Source organism: Equus przewalskii, chromosome 6 (assembly GCF_037783145.1).
Source record: "Equus przewalskii isolate Varuska chromosome 6, EquPr2, whole genome shotgun sequence".
Classification (NCBI taxonomy): Eukaryota; Metazoa; Chordata; class Mammalia; order Perissodactyla; family Equidae; genus Equus; species Equus przewalskii.
The window spans coordinates 51,801,855-51,818,605 of NC_091836.1; the positions used below are offsets into that span (position 1 = coordinate 51,801,855).

The 16,751-nt window shown below is 38.8% G+C and overlaps 2 protein-coding genes across 2 annotated transcripts; both read right to left on the reverse strand.

Moving 5' to 3' along the window:
* Positions 1–4,489: 4,489 nt before the first annotated feature.
* On the reverse strand, positions 4,490–5,553 carry LOC103561870 (olfactory receptor 7D2). Its single transcript, XM_008536706.2, has one exon. It carries the CDS (start codon positions 5,467–5,469, stop codon positions 4,528–4,530), a length of 942 nt encoding a protein of 313 aa, XP_008534928.1. The 5' UTR covers positions 5,470–5,553; the 3' UTR covers positions 4,490–4,527.
* Positions 5,554–7,693: 2,140 nt separating this feature from the next.
* LOC139084246 (olfactory receptor 7E178-like) lies at positions 7,694–16,751 on the reverse strand. Its single transcript, XM_070626620.1, is given in 4 exon segments — positions 7,694–7,713; positions 13,336–14,119; positions 14,122–14,242; positions 16,549–16,751. Coding segments are annotated over 4 exon segments (1,128 nt in total).

The window sequence follows — 16,751 nt, forward strand, 5'->3', positions numbered from 1 at the left end:
TACACTGGTGATGGAAATGCAAACTGGTGCAATCACTATGGAAAACAGTATGAGGATTTCTCAAAAAATTAAAAATAGAAATACCCACATGACCCAGCTATCCCACTACTGGGTATTGATCCAAATAACTTGAAATCAACAACTCCAAGACTCTTATGCACCCCTGTGTTCATTGCAGCATTATTTACAATAGAAAACCCAAGTGCCCATCAAGCCGTAAATGGATGAAGAAGATGTGGTATATATCTACAATGGAGTACTACTCAGCTGTAATAATGGACAAGCCCATCCCATTTTCAACAACATGGATGGACCTTGAGGGTATTATGTTAAGTGAAATAATACAGACAGAGAAAGACAAACATCACATAATTTCACTCATATGTGGAATATAGACAAACACATGGACAAAGAGAACAGAGTAATGGTTACCGGAGGGGAAAGGGGTTGGGGGTGGGCATAAGGGGTAAAGGGACAAATATATATGGTGACCGACAAATAATAATGTACAACTTAAATTTCACAGTGTTATAAACTATTATGACCTCAGTAAAATAATAAAATAATAATGATGGTGATGATAATAATGAAAGGAAAAAACTACCCAGGAGCAATAATTTTCTACTATCTAGAAAATTAGTGGTTACTTTATAATATGCCAATTATATTGAAGACCTGCAAAATATTGTACTCATGTTCTACTTGTGTCAGGGCATTTGGTAGAATTTTTTCTCATTTTGAATAATAAAATAAGGATGCAAAAAATTTTTTAAAATATACATGTAGAAAGAAAATACTCAAATGTTAATAATACCCACGTGTGTGGGTAATGGAAGCCATCATAATTAATTATTCTTTTTAAAGATTTTGTTTTTCCTTTTTCTCCCCAAAGCCCCCAGGTACATAGTTGTATATTTTTAGTTGTGAGTCCTTATAGTTGTGGCATGTGGGACGCTGCCCCAGCATGACCCGATGAGCGGTGCCATGTCCGCGCCCAGGATTCGAACCAGAGAAACCCTGGGCTGCCGAAGCTGGAGTGCACGAACTTAACCACTCGGCCACGGGGCCGGCCCCCATAATTAATTTTTATTTTCTCTATATTTTCATGAAAGATCATTCTAAAATAAAATACCCATTTTAAATTTTAAAAATTATCAAATAAAATTATAATACATTACCATTACAAGTAAATAAATAAAAAATGTTTTATTGATTAAACTTTTTTTAGATTAAATTTTTATAAAAAGGATGTAAAGTACTACAAAGCCAATTTAAGAAGAACCAACAGAAACAAAAAATAGAATTTGTTGAGTAAAAATAAACAAACAACTGATTTGATCAATAAAATGGAGGGCTAATTCCTGAGGAAAATACTCAAACTTCTGGCAAATCTTATCCAAAAAAATAATAAAGAACAATCAAACATATAAACTAAGATTAACAATAGAAATAGGGGAAATTTTAAAGATGATAAAGTGAAAATTAGGAAATATGCTATTGAAGATTTGAAAATCTCATGGAAATCAATAATGTACTAAAATCAACTTACTAATATGTAGAACAAATCTAAACAATAGGAGGAAATTAAATAAAATTTAAAACATTTCTTCAAAACCATATGGTTTTGTCATGTTAGAATCAATCATACTTTTAAGAAACAAGTAAATACCTAGTCAATAAAAAATGGTGAAGTCTATTCTTTTAAAATAGCCACTAAAATAAAGTGGCAGCCAAAGAGGTGTGATTCCTGGATCTCTTCTCAAGAAAGAGCTTGCCATTTAGTTTCAAGGAATATGGTTAGATGGCAGCCTCCAGCTATTACCACTTTCAGGATCTGCCTGAGTTTTCAAGGCCACACTCTTCCTGGAGTAATAGAGCCTGGTCATTGCTGCCCAATGTGGGACTCTTCCAAAGGGCAACCCATGCTCCAGAACACCTCACTGATGGCCCAAAGTTTGTCAGATCTGCATAAGCATCTGTTAGGAACTTCTCCCTTCTGACATTCTAAGGAGATAGTGTTCTGGTGTTCCTAGTATCTTGGGGCTTAACATAGGAATTTTGTCAAAGCTATAACCATTTGGGCTTCTTGAGGAGATAAAAGAAGTTTTATTATCCTTTTGGATAAAAATACCTAGCTTAAAAAATGGCTACAGATTTAATTCTCATATTATATGAAGAGCTATAAGGATTCAAAGGATTTGGGGGCTGATCTAGGAAAAGATATGACCATAACGGATAGTTGCATATACCACCTTTACTGGGTGATGCCCTGACAGGTTCGCATTTGGGGGAAGTCCTTCAGAGCAGGAGTCTGTCCAAAGGCTATAGACAAGAACTCCTGAAGGAGAGGGCGTTTGGAGAGGGGCTTAAGTGTCTAGGTGATGTTGCTCCACAGCACAGGGGAATCACTGGATCAGAGAGCCCCAAAAGACAAAGTAGCAAGGCCCTATCTTATTGATAGGTAACAGCTGTCTGGTGAGGTCTTTTTAGGGTATGCAAAGCAAGTAGGTCCTAAATGGCTAAAACTTTGCTTGTTTTGGCTATTTTTAAAATAACTGGATGTGTGAAAATTTGAGTTTGGTGCTGGTGGGCTTCTGCATTAAAGAGTCTCAACCTGCAGTGAAGAAATATACATCCTAAGGGCCAATACATAGAGGCCATCTTTGTTTAATTCATATAACAAGAACAAAACATTTCTAGTGGGGGTGGAAGCAAATGTTCTCTATCTTTATTTCATATACTTTTCTGTGTCTCGGGAGGTGAGAGATTTTTGCAAAAGCACTGAGAAATCCAGGAAAATTGTATTTCCCCATATTGGGGTAGACAAGCACCGTCCAATAGAACTATTTTGTGATAATGACAATGTTTCACATCTTAACCGTCCAATATGGTAGCCACGAGGAACATGGGTTAGTGAGCGCTTGAAATATGGTTAATATAGATGAGAAATTGAATTTTATTAATTTAATTTTAATTTATTTACATTTACATAGTTACATGTAGCAAGTGGCTACCATATTGGACAGTACTGGTAGACTATGAGACAGCTCCAGAGATGGTGAGCAGCTGATTAAGATCAGGGAATTCACATGAGCTTAGGATCAGCCTAGAAGTGATACATCACTTCCACTCATATTTTATGGGACAGATCAAAACATATTACCACCTTTAACTTCAAGGGAGAAGGGAAATGGAATTCTCTTGGATGTCCAATAGGAAAGGATAACCAGAAATATTATCAATTAGCAGTAAAATCCACGATAGAGGTGTACACAACATCAAAATCCATATGAAAATCTGTGCAGCCTGTTGGGTAAGAATATGAGCTCAGGGTCAGAGTTCTGGGTTTGAATCCTGGTTTTGCCACTTGGTCCCTCTGTAATTTGGGGGAATTTTTTTTAACCCTTCGAGTTTCAATTTTCTCACCTCTAAAATGGGGATGGTAATAATTCTTAAGAAGATTACATAAGATATAGAAAGCAGCATAGGCTTTCCATATAATAAGCAATAAAATATCAACTATATTTTGATATGTGTTTTAGTCATACTTTATTCAGTAAAAAAGAAAAACACTGTTGGTGATACACCCACATAAGCAACACACTCCACAGTCAAACACATAGAAATAAATTAAGGGAACAATCAATGGTTTCAGCACTCTATGCCAACATTTGAGATAACAAAGCTATAGCAAATGTTTCAAATGCAAGCTAAAATTCACCTGGGTGCAAGTAGGAAAGAAGACCAAGGACAGACTTTTTGGACAGCAGATAGGGTAGACAGGTCATCATAGAAATTACAGGGAGATTAGTTGTTTAAAATCACGTTGAATAAAAACAACAATGAACAAACACATAGAGACAGAGATTGGATTGGTGGTTACCAGAGGGGAAGGGGGAGGGAGGAGGGCAAAAGGGGTAACTAGGCACAAGTGTATGGTGATGGATTGTAATTAGTCTTTGGGTGGTGAGTATGATGTAATCTACACAGAAATAGAAATATAATGATGAGCATTTGAAATTTATATAATGTTATAAACCAACGTTACCTCAATAAGAAAATAAAAATGTGTTAAAAACTAGCAGAGAGCAAAGCCATAGATCCTTCAGGACTGGATGAAAGAACAAGACAATTTGGGACATTCAAGAGTAAGAACTTCAGGGGTTGGCCCCATAGCCGAGTGGTTAAGTTTGCACTCTGCTTTGGAGGCCCAGAGTTTTGCTGGTTTGGATCCTGGGCACGGACATGGCACTGCTCATCAAGTCATGCTGAGGTGGCGTCCCACATGGCACAACCAGAAGGACCTACAACTAGAATATACATCTATGTACTGAGGGGCTTTGGGAAGAAACAGAAGGAAAAAAAAAACAAAAGAAGATGGCAACAGATATTAGCCCAGGAGGCAATCCTAAAAAAAAAAAAAAGAATTAAAACAAATTTCTTTTTAATTTTTTAAAAAAGAACTTCAGAACAAAAAGTTTCTGCCATTGGTACCCACAAAACTTCTTAGGCCGGAGGCCACTGGATCTACCACAGACAAGAGGCTGATCTGCTGAGGAGCCTTCCCAGTGCCCCCTTCACATCCTTGTTCCTCAGACTGTAGATGAAGGGGTTAAGCATGGGGGTGACCACGGTGTACATCACTGAGGCCACTGAGATTTTCTGGGAAGAGTGAGTCACTGCAGAAGTGAAGTAGACAGCAACGCCTGTCCCATAAAATAAAGAAACAACTGAGAGGTGGGACCCACAGGTGGAAAATGCTTTTTGCTTTCCCCCAGATGAGGACATCTTCCTTATGGATGAAGCAATTTGTGAGTAGGAGAAAAGGATCCCAATGAGGGGAAAAACACCCAGCACACCAGTCATAAAATATATCAAAGTGCTGTTCAGGAAGGTATCAGAGCAGGCCAACTTGAGAATGTGTGTCAGCTCACAGAAGAAATGTGGAATTTCAAGATCTCTACAGAAGGTCAGATGCATTATCAGCAAGATATGAAGGAGAGATGTCATAACACCAATGAACCAGGTAATAAAAACCAGCATACCACAGAGGCGGGGGTTCATAACAACTGTGTAGTATAGGGGGTGACAGATGGCCACGAACCGGTCATAGGCCATCACAGTAAGGAGTAGAGTGTCCAGGATAGGAAAAAACATGGAAAAATATACCTGAGTGAGGCAGTCCATGTAGGAGATGGCTTTGTTCTCTGTATGGATGTTCACCAGTATCCTGGGGACTATGGTGGTACTGAAACAGATGTCAACCAAGGACAGATTGGTAAGGAAGAAGTACATGGGTGTGTGGAGGTGAGAGTCAGAGCTGATGGCCAGGATGATGAGCAGGTTCCCAAGCACAGTGACCAGGTACATGGACAGGAAGAGTCCAAATATGAAGGGCTGCAGTTCTGGTTCCTCAGAGAATCCAAGGAGGATGAACTCTGAAATTCCTGTTTGGTTTTCTGCTTCCATATAGCTGATATATCTATGAAGGAAGAGATAAGAGCAACAGAAATTAGCAGCAAACTGGCATTCTCCACATAATAGAAATGTTGAGCATGCTTTTCCCTCAAGTTATTTATGAAGTCAGTCATTTTGTCTAAGAGTTGGGTCTCCTTTCACTCCTAAGTGGAATCCTATAAAATAGAGTTTCATCTCAACCACTGATCAAAGTATGACAACAACAAAACCAAAATGGAATCCCTCGAAATGGGGTCTAGAATTCCTGATAGCCTATGTTACGCATCCGTTTAATAAGAATCTTGACAGATGGTCAGGGAGCTTCAAAATGTACCTCCTGGTACATCATCATGTACCTCCTGGTAGGAGGCACTGGAAAGGACACAACGTTGCTTCTGTAGGATTCCTGCCAAAGATGGAGGACTTCAGCCTAAGACTAGGGAGCATCAGAAAAATCCAAATTTAGGGACATTGTACACAATATCTCACCTGTGCCCTTCAAAAATGTCAATGTCATCAAATACAAAGAAAGTCTAGGAACTGTTCCGGATTAAAGGAGGCTAAAGAGATGTGTATGTAATGCATGATCTTGGATTTTCTTTTGCTATAGATGACATTACTGGGATAATTGTCAAAATAGGAATGAATTCTGTAAACTTGAGAACAGTTTTATATCACTGTTAGTTTTCTGATTTTGATCATTGTTCTGTAGTTATTCGAGGAAAAGGTCCTTGTTTTTAGAGAATATTGAAGATTTAGAGGTAAAGAGGAACCATATCTGCAGTGCAACATACTGTACTCTCAAATGGTTCTGAAAACACACACACACACAAAGAAAAGGAAGAGAGAGAAAAGTGGATAAAGAGAAAAGCAAAGATGGTAAACATTAATATATGGTGGATCTGATAAAGGATACTATTTATGTTGTTCTTTCAAATTTTCTGTAGATCTGAAATGGTGTCAAAACTTGAAGTTAAAAAGTAGCACTTTCACAAAATGCCCAATTGAACAGGCTAGAAAAAAGGAAGACAATTCACACAGGAGATGTTGTCAGAAAAGAGACTTCAAAGAATACTGCACCTGAGGTGACCACTCATAGAATTAGAGCCCACACTCACTCTCACCTAGAAATCCTCTGCCAAAGGCATTTAGCCTAAAGTGGTCCTGGATGAATTGTACCCTAAGTCCAAGGCAGAAGTAAACACAAATCTGCTCTAGAAAATGTTTTCATCTGAGGATTTTTGCCTCAATGTCCATAAAGGAGATCGATCTGAAATTTTTCTTTCATTTAACCTCCTTTCCTGGTTTGCCTGCACATTCTGGTTCCTTCCAACCTCCCAGTCTTTTTAAGCACAACACCAGCCTTTCACTCTGAAGTTCTGACATCTTTTGCTTACTTAGGAGTCCTAAAACTGCTATGATTCTCCACCTAGCAATACTGTGTAAATACTGCCCTCTCTGTCCAGCAAGTACAGGCTCCCAATCCATGCCTTCATAGCCCCCTGTATTTTTATTCACTGCACAAATAATAGTTATATTTTCATGTTAATTTATAGGATTGTTTGATGAATATCTGTCCCCCTTACCACTGAATCATAAACCACATAAATTCAGATCACATGTTATAAAACTTACTTATTCTCATATCCCCATGGTTTGTATTTGAAGAGCACAAAAAGTTGAGTGAAGGATGAAACAAAAAAAATGATCATATATGACACAAACAAGAAATCTACAGGTTAATCTCAAATTGACTATAGATGCACCAAACTGAAAAAGGACTAAGATGAAGTTAGCTGTTTGATAAATATCATACTCCATTACTAATTACTGTTCATCTGAAGAGTACAAAAAATATTTAATATTAGAAAGTCTGATAACAAAGTATTTGCATGAATTGATCAACACAGAAAATAATGATAGTTTCAACATAAACCAAAATACACTTAACAAAATTTAACAGTCCTTGATGGGAAGGGATCAGAGTAAAATTTCAGCCACATAGAATAGAAGGATACTGCCAAAGGTGATAAAGAACAGTTACATGAAACCAAGTGTTAATCCAAGATCCATCATTCAGCCCTAAAAAGCAAACAAACAAAAATAAAAGGGGAAATCATGTCTGCTGTTATCATCATTATTTAACACTGTTTCTGATAATGTAAAAGAAATACCATAAGACAAGAAAAGCAAATGTGATATAATATTAGGACATCAAAACCAAAATTGGTTGCCATCAGTGGCTGATATGATCACCTGTTTAGAACATGAAAGAAAGTCAATTTAAACACAATTAGAACTAATTGATGTCATCAGCTTTTTTATGTATCTGCAAACAATCATTAGGAAAGAGAAAAGACATTAAAAAGTCCGTTCACAATTGCAATGACAACATAGATAACTCCTGGCACAGAGTGGGCATTCAGAACATATTTGTTAAATGAAAGAGTGCAGGTAATCTAGTAGAAACTAAGCGATGATGGGGGCAGGATGGAGAGGCAGATACCCTGCCAGAGCAGAGGTTCTCCAGTGATACCATACATCAGAATCGCCTACAGTCCTTGGTAAAACAGAGCGTTGGGTCCCATGCCCAGAGTTTCTGTCAGCCGGTCTTGGGTGAGGCTTGAGAATCTGCATTTCTAACAAGCTCCCAGAAGATGCTGATGCTGTGGCTCCAGGAACCCCACTTTGAGAACTACTGTACTAGAGAAGAACAAGGAAGGTATTAGCAGATGGGTTGGCAACTCTTAAGAAAAGGGTACATTTGAGAGAGTGCCAATTCCTACTGACACTGAGAAAGTCACTAGTTTCCAGACTGAGGGGCCATCAGAGCTGGAGGTGACAGAAGACAGAAGCAGTGGAATCTAAAAAGACATAAATATTTTCTGAGTATACTCCATACTACTTTCCACAGTGGCTGCAAAAGTTTGCACTCCCACCAGCAGTGTACGAGTGTTCCCTTCTCTCCACGTCCCCTCCAACACTTGTTCCCTGTCTTCTTAATTATAGCCATTCTGATTGGAGTGAGGTGATATCTCATTGTCATTTTGATTTGCATTTCCCTGATAGCTAATGATGTTGAACATCTTTAGATCTACCATATGATTCAGCTATTCCACTGTTGGGTATTTATCCAAAGAACTCGAAAATACAAATGCGTAAAGATACATGCACCTCTGTGTTCATTGCAGCATTATTCACAATAGCCAAGACTTGGAAGCAACCTAGGTGCCCATCAAGGGACGAATGGATAAAGATGTGGTATATATACATAATGGAATACTACTCAACCATAAGAAATGATGAAATCCTGCTATTTGTGACAACATGGATGGACCTTGAGGGTATTATGCTGAGTGAAATAAGTCAGAGGGAGAAAGTCAAATACCGTATGATCTCACTTATAAGTAGAAAATAAAAATAACGACAAACAAACACATAGCAACAGAGATTGGATTGGTGGTTACCATAGGGGAAGGGGGGAGGGGGAAGGGCAAAAGAGGTTATTAAGCTCACATGTGTGGTGATGGACTATAATTAGTTTTTGGGTAGTGAATATGATGTAATCTACACAGAATTTGAAATATATTATGATGCACATCTGAAAGCTATATAATGTTATAATCCAATGTTACTGCAATAAAAAAATTAAAAAATAACTAAAAAATAAAGAGACATAAATAATGAGGGGAATAAATTCTAGAAATTCCAAAAAATTGTCATGGCTCGTTATCAACTGTGTTACCTCCTTCCCCCACCACAGTTTTAATCCTCATTTTTACGCGCAATACTCACTAGGACAGTGAATTCACTCGGCTGGCATTGCTAAAAGAAATGTTTGTGCAACCTTTTTCTCCTCTGACTGCTAGATACTGAAGACTCTCCCAGGGGATCAGGGGGAGATGGAAGCGGTCACAAAGTCTTGTCTGTGAGAGGCACCAAGTGTGGTCTCCTCTTTTTCAGGCATCACTGAACTATGGGTGAGGATGCTAGGGAAGTATTTACGGTTTCTCAAGTCCCAGAAGAATGATTTCTCATCGTTCCTCATTAAATAAATTGGCCCTGTGATGTTCTACTCTTCAAGTCACTCAGCTCCTTTGGGGTAAAAAGCAAATGGCAGAACGGAACCATGTGTGCTGTTTCCAAGAAGGCACCCTTGGAGCCAGATGGATCTCTCTGCCCCCAAGGGCCTCTTCCTTCTTGGAAGAACTTTCATCACTATTGATTTGGCTTTGAGGAAACGAGGCTGCCCCTCAGGAACATTTCTCTGCTGCAAAGACCCATCTCCCCATAACCACAGTATTCAGGGTCTTGACGTAACAGATGGAAACAGAGATTCATTTGTCTCAGTGAATCCCTTGTGGCTGTACAAGCTACGTGATGTTGAACATGCTGTTGATAAAGAAAGTCCTGTTTCAAGAGAAAGAGTCAACTGTTTAAAATGACAATGCTAAGTCAAGTAATAAAGGCTGAACAATAGCCCTTGGATTTAGTGACATGGAAACCAGAGAAAGCAATTTTGGTAGAGCAATGGGGAGGAGTCTACTTGTGCAGGCTTGGGAGTGACTTGGCAGTGAGGAAGTTGAGCTCACGAGTGTAGAACACTCTGTCTAGAACTTTGGTTGTGAAGAGAAAGAGAGAATAGTATCATAAGCTGTGTTTTTTCATTTCAGATATGAGGAAATATTTATCGGGGAAGGAAATGCTCCAGTTGACTGTAGGAAATTAAACTGATACTCTACGATTTACCATAAAAACTAGAGTTCTGTGATATGTTTTTAAATGACTGAATAATTTATTTTATAAATTATTCTTAATTCTAAGTGAAATGTATCATCTTTAATTAGTTGAGTAAATTAAAACTAGAGCAGTGAAATCAAACTCGAATGTGTTATTAACACAAGTTTCATAAGTAACAGTAATTTCCTATCACCAAGTACAACATCATTAAATGAATAGCTTTCTACTACATACACATAACTTGATAAACATTTGTAATCTTAATGGTATAACCCAACAGCCATTGAAACCATAAGTATAAGACTTCAAATATAATATAGGGAATTCTTTCATCCCTTTTAATAAACAGTCTTAGCAACAACTCCATTATGGCAAGATTAAAAAAATCTATGCCATGGGGGCTGGCCTCGTGGTGTAGCAGTTAAGTTTGTACATTCCACTTTGGCATCACGGGGTTCGCCAGTTCGGATCCTGGGTGCTGACCTATGCACTGCTTGTCAAACCATGCTGTGGCAGGCAGGCCACATATAAAGTAGAGGAAGATGGGCACGGATGTTAGCTCAGGGCCAGTCTTCCTCAGCAAAAAGAGGAGGATTGGCAGCAGATGCTACCTCAGGGCTAATCTTCCTCCAAAAAAAAACAACTATGCCATGAATTCACATTTTTGGCTATGAATGAACACATTTCTTAATAAATTTGGAGATCCTTTGAGACAAAGTGTAGCAAAAAATTAATTGGACAGGATCTTTTATACTGCAAGACTCAGTTAAAGAAAAGTACTCATGGCTTTTCAAATTTTGAATCAACTGTTCTCTGATATTTTAAGAAAGGTCTTTATTCTACAGGCAATTGGTCAGTGGCTTAATTGAAGCACTCACATTTAAAAAATATCCTTTTTAGTCTTTTCGTGATAATTTCCTAATAAAATTTCCATAACTGAAAAAATAATTTGTTTTATGACCTATAAAAAAATGTTTTTCTTGATTTTGTTGCAAGATTCCAAGCCATTTTATAGCTGACCAAAGTTACAAGCTCAGATCTGTAAAAAATGGTTTTAAAACTTCTGTTCGTTGTACATCCATGTTCATCGCAGCATTATTCACAAAAGCCAAAAGGTGGAAGTAACCCAACTATCCACTGACAGATAAAGGGATAAACAAAATGTGGTATATATATAAATATAAGGGGATATTATTCAGTCTTAAAAAGGAAGGAAATTTTGAGCCAGCTCTCATGGCCTAGTGGTTAAAGTTTGGCATGCTCCACTTCAGCAGCCCAGGTTCAGTTCCATGGGCATGGAACCACACTACTCATCTATCAGTAGCCATGCCTTGGTGACAGCTCACATAGAAGAACCAGAAGAACTTACAACTATACATAACTACGTACTGGGGCTTTGGGGAGAAAAGAAGAAGGAAGATTGGCAACAGAAGTTAGCTTAGGGTGAAGCTTCTCCTAAAAACAAAAAGGAATGAAATTTTGGCACATGATACAACATGGATGAACCTTGAAGATATTATGCTAAGTGAAATAGGCACTCACAAAAGAACAGATATTGCATGATTCTCTTATATGAAGTTCCTAGGGTAGTCAAATTCATAAAGACAGAAAGTAGAATGGTGGTTTCTGGGACTGGGGGGAGGGGAAATGAGGAGTTAGTGTTTAATGGGGACAGAGTTTCAGTTGGGGAAGATGAAAAAGTTCTAGAGATGGATGGTGCTGACAGTTGTACAACAATGTGAATCTACTTAACGCCACAGGTTGTCCATTAAAAAATGGTTAAAATAATAACTTTTATGTTATATTTTTATATATTATATATATATATATATTTCACCACAACACAAAAATAGTAAGTGAAAAGAAAAAGAACATCTGCTGGACACCAGTTACCTGATTTTAGGTGATGAAATTAATCAATTTTTTGACCGTTGACAGGAAATGTCTTATCAAATTCATTTGCTAAAAATATCTCTTAATTTTGTCCACTTCATTGTCTCTGAAAAACTTTTACACAACAAATATCTTTTTTGCTCTGTTGCAGCAAGTTTTAATTGACATCATTATGACATACCTTCTTCCAGTCTCTTTTTTTTAATATTCCAGTCACAGTACTGCTTTCTGCATCTCCACTCAATTCTGCATCACTAGTATGCCTTCATTTGAAAGTCAAAAACTTGTCCATACTTATGTTTTTAACTAGGAAAATAATTTAATTGTATTATAATTAAAATAAATGTTTCTACTTAATTACCAATTACAAAGTACCTAGTATCATTGTAACTTGTGCTTTAGATTCATATAAAGATATTATAACATTACACTGGTGCATTAAAAAAAATCATTCAAACCGAATGAATCTACTGTACCAAAGAGATAACCTATCAGACATGCACAGTACAATACAACCCACCATGAAATTGATATGTAATCTCAACAAGATAATAAAGTTGTATTTCAAAGAAGAATATTTTACTCTGCTTCAGTTTGTGTGTGTGTGTACGTATGTGTGTACTGGATAACTTTTTTTAATTGTGGTAAAATACACATAACACAAACTTTACCACCTTTACCACTTTTAAGCGTACAGCCCTGTGGCATTAAAAACATTCACAGTGTTGTACAATCATCCTCACCTTCCAGCATGCCAAACCCCAATCCAATTAAATCTGCATCCCTACTGACAAAATCCAGGCATGAGGATTTTTAAAGCTGACCAGGTGCTTCCAGTATGAAGCCAAGATTGAGGACCAGTGACAGACTCTTTCACATAACCTGTTTCAATAGATTTGATCAATGCCAAAGTGTTTTGACAATAGGCATGGACTGTGGAAAGCTTTGAGAATTGTATGTATATTTAAAAACGAGAGTTGTGCATTTCATAAGTTGTGCCTGCGACATAAGTAACAAATACAGACGATTCCAAAGGTGTTATAGGATTCAAACTTGATGTGGTTTTGAAACATACAGGAACCCAGAATATTTCTCTAATCCTGCTGAAGTACCAAAAAAAGCAATATTCAGATATAAAACATCAAGAGAAATGAAAGCCATGAGAGCTACAAAAATTATGTGACCAGAGAGGCATGCTTGACAATTCCAGATGTTTGGTTTTGCAATTTTTTCTAATCAACAGACCTAAAAAAATGGCCAGGCATTGCAAATAGGCTGGTCTACTCAGGAGCCTCTGCGTGGATCTCTTCATGTCCCTGTTTCTTGGAATGTTGATGAAAAGTTTCAACATGGAGGTGACCACAGTATACACCACTGAGGCCACCGCATCATTCCTGGGAAAATGTGAAACAGTTGAACCAAGTCCCACTCCAATGCTTGTTCCATGAAATAAGCAAACAGCTAACAGGTGAGAACCACAGATGGAGAAGGTTTTGTACTTCCCATCTGATGAGGGGACTCTCAGAATGGAGGAAACAATTTTATAGTAAGAGAAAAGGATCCCTGAGATAGGGAGAAAACCAGAGATGGCACCAACTAAATACATGACTATGCTATTGGTGAAAGTATCAGAACAGGCAAGCTTGAGGAGTTGAGAAGGGTCACAGAAGAAATTAGAAATTTCCACATCCTTGAAGCAGGTAAGTTGTAACACAATCAAATTGTGCAGCTGGGATTGCAAAAGGCTAACAAGACAAGACATTAAAACTGAGAAGCCACAGAGACATGGATTCATGATGACCGGGTAGTGCAGAGGATGACAGATGGCCACAAATTGGTCATAGGCCATCATGGTCAGTAGCATATAATCCATACATCCAAAAAGGATCAAAAAAGACATCTGTGTCAGGCAGCCCACAGAGGAGATGATTCTTCTATGGGTTTGGATGTCCATAATCATCTTGGGGATTGTGGTGAAGATGAAACTAATGTCAACCAAGGAAAGGATGGAAAGGAAGAAGTACATGGTGGGGTGTGGACAAGGGAGTCAGAGCTGACCACCAGTATGACGAGCAGATTCTCAAGCACAGTGACCAGGTACATGGACAAGAACAGCCTGAAGAAGAGAGAGCTGCAGTTCTGGATGGATCTTCTGAGAGAACCAAGAGAAGGAATTCTGAGACACGTGTTAGATTGTGTGGTTCTATGTAGCCTGGAAACCTTGAATGTTGTAGATGCTCATAAATGGAAAATAATTGGTCCACCCAATTGTCCATTACATAGAAACAAACAAGCACTATTTTATGTTGTCTCTAGTTCTATGGGACATCCTTGAAAAGGAGGAAAGTACTTAATTTGTGGAAGCCACATTGCCTACATTCTATTAACCAAACAGGGGTGTATTCACCATTTAAAAGAGATTTTCATTTCGTTTTGTTCTCAATGCCTCTTTGGTGCCAACAAAGAATAGGCTCTAGAGAATTGGATATAAACTTGACTTTTTCTTCAAATACTAAATATCTACTTGAATGAGGACAAAAATAAAATGTCCTTTCAGAGATTGAAAGACACTATAACTTCAGCTCACAGGATGTTTAAATTGAATGACATGAGGAGCAGCCTTATCATTACCAAAAATAATAGTATTTAAAATTTATTTTGCCCTTACTTTATGCACTCATCACAAATGGATTCCATAAGGAGCATCCATCTTCTGTTAGTCATTACTCAATGTAGTTGTATCAACAAGGAGTCAAACCAGATGACAATACTGATGCTCAGAGATACTCTAAGAACTTGCCTCATGTCACAGAGACAATAAGTAGAGCAGACAAGGATTCAAAATTAAATTGTCAGTCTCTGAGTTTGACCGTTCAGATGACACTAAACTTCTTCAGTCTCCTGACGTGAACAAAGTTTTCAGCAGAGTCCAGAGGTCTTAAACATAGGTACATCTGAGAGCCATTTAACTGCTTCCAGTTTCTTGAGCAGGAGTGGAACCCAAGACTCCGAGTTCATGTCTCCCTTTGAGATTGAGTGGGCGGATTGCACAAATGGAGGAGGGAGTGGACAGCTGGAGGGATATCCAGGAGTGGGGATTTTGTCGTCTATTATCACATGGCAACTGTTTCTGTGCTCTTTGCCTGGGATCTCAGCCATCCTTCCTGTAGTTGATGCAGCAGGTGCACCCACTGCTCTCCACTGTGGTCTACCAGAAACCCCCAAAGAGAAGAACACAGTGAGTAAGTGATCTCTTCCTGAAGTGTCCAGGGAAGTGAAATGGCCACTTGGGTGCACAGGGAGTGGATACCAGCCAGGTGCCCTGTGTCAGGAGTCAGACCGCCCGATTTAAACTTGGTTTCACTCTTTGCTACCTCATGACCCATACAAATTACACAAAAACGTTGTGCTCCTTTCCTCTTCAATAAAGTAATAATAAAGTGTGCACCTAGATTTTGAGGATGATTATGCAGGTGAAATGAAACAAGCTACATGGAATGCACAGTTCAGAGCCTGGCACTTAGGACACACTCCACAAAGGTTCAGATGTTATGGTTATTGTCATCTTCCTCTTCCTCATTCTCTTATTCTAATCTCACATTCATGATCCATTTAGAATTCATAAGGGACACTATAGAGAGACCTATTTCCTGCTCTTGCAGGCGAGATGCCTATGGGAGCTCAAACAGGTGTGGGAGGAAAGCAGAACTCTCGAGGAGATTCCTTGGACCCTCCCCCCCCCATCAGAACCAAGAACATAGACTCCACAGTCCTTGGAGCTGAAACTTTGCGTACTTCTGCCCTACCATCTATCTGTCCCAAAGTCCTGTTTGTTCTCATGGTGAGGAAACACTCTTCCTGATAGTCCCTCTCATTCTTCCCACATACCTCAGAACCCCAAGTTAGGAATACGTAGTTGACTCCCAGGCTCATACAGACCCAACAAGTCTCTTTGAAGGTGCAGTGTTCCCATCCTGAAATCCTGATATCAGACCTGGGAGGAAGATGAAGCTACTACTGGGGTAACAGGCACAGGCTGGCTGGCTGGCTGCTCCCATCTTTTTTTCCAGGGGTTTGGCATTTTCCTAGGGCTATTTTCCTAGGGAAATTTGATTGTGTTCCCTAGGAGATGCTCAGGTCAGAGAAAACACACAAGGCAGATGGATGGATCAGAATGAAAACTTCTTATGCATAATGATAATTGTTGCCATCACTCCCCAAGATGATGATGACATCTCCTCATTGGTCTTGCCATCCCCACTCTGGTGCCTTCTACAGCCCACTCTCTATACAGAGGCCACAGGAAACTCAGAAATCAAAAAAAGGACATCACATCACATCGTGTTTGCTACAAAGTCTTTCAATGGCTTCACATCTCCCGCATCTTAAAACCCTAACTCCTCACATGGGTCTATACACCTATGAATGACCAGGGCATTGATTTTTGACCACATCCACCTCACACCTTTTTCAACATTGTCACCATGCTTCCGAAACACAGGCCTGTGACTCAAATATGTCAAATCAGTTTCTGCCTTCAGGGCTTTTGAACATGCTCTTTCCTCTCCCAAGAGTGACCCTAGCCATTCACCTGGTTGGCACTTTCTCATCATTTCCACCTTAGCTCCGAATGTTACCTCCTCTGAGAAGCCCCCAGGCAT

Bases quoted from the DNA above. Each gene is read 5' to 3' on its own strand.
- LOC103561870 (XM_008536706.2), bottom strand. From the start codon at position 5,469: ATGGAAGCAGAAAACCAAACAGGAATTTCAGAGTTCATCCTCCTTGGA.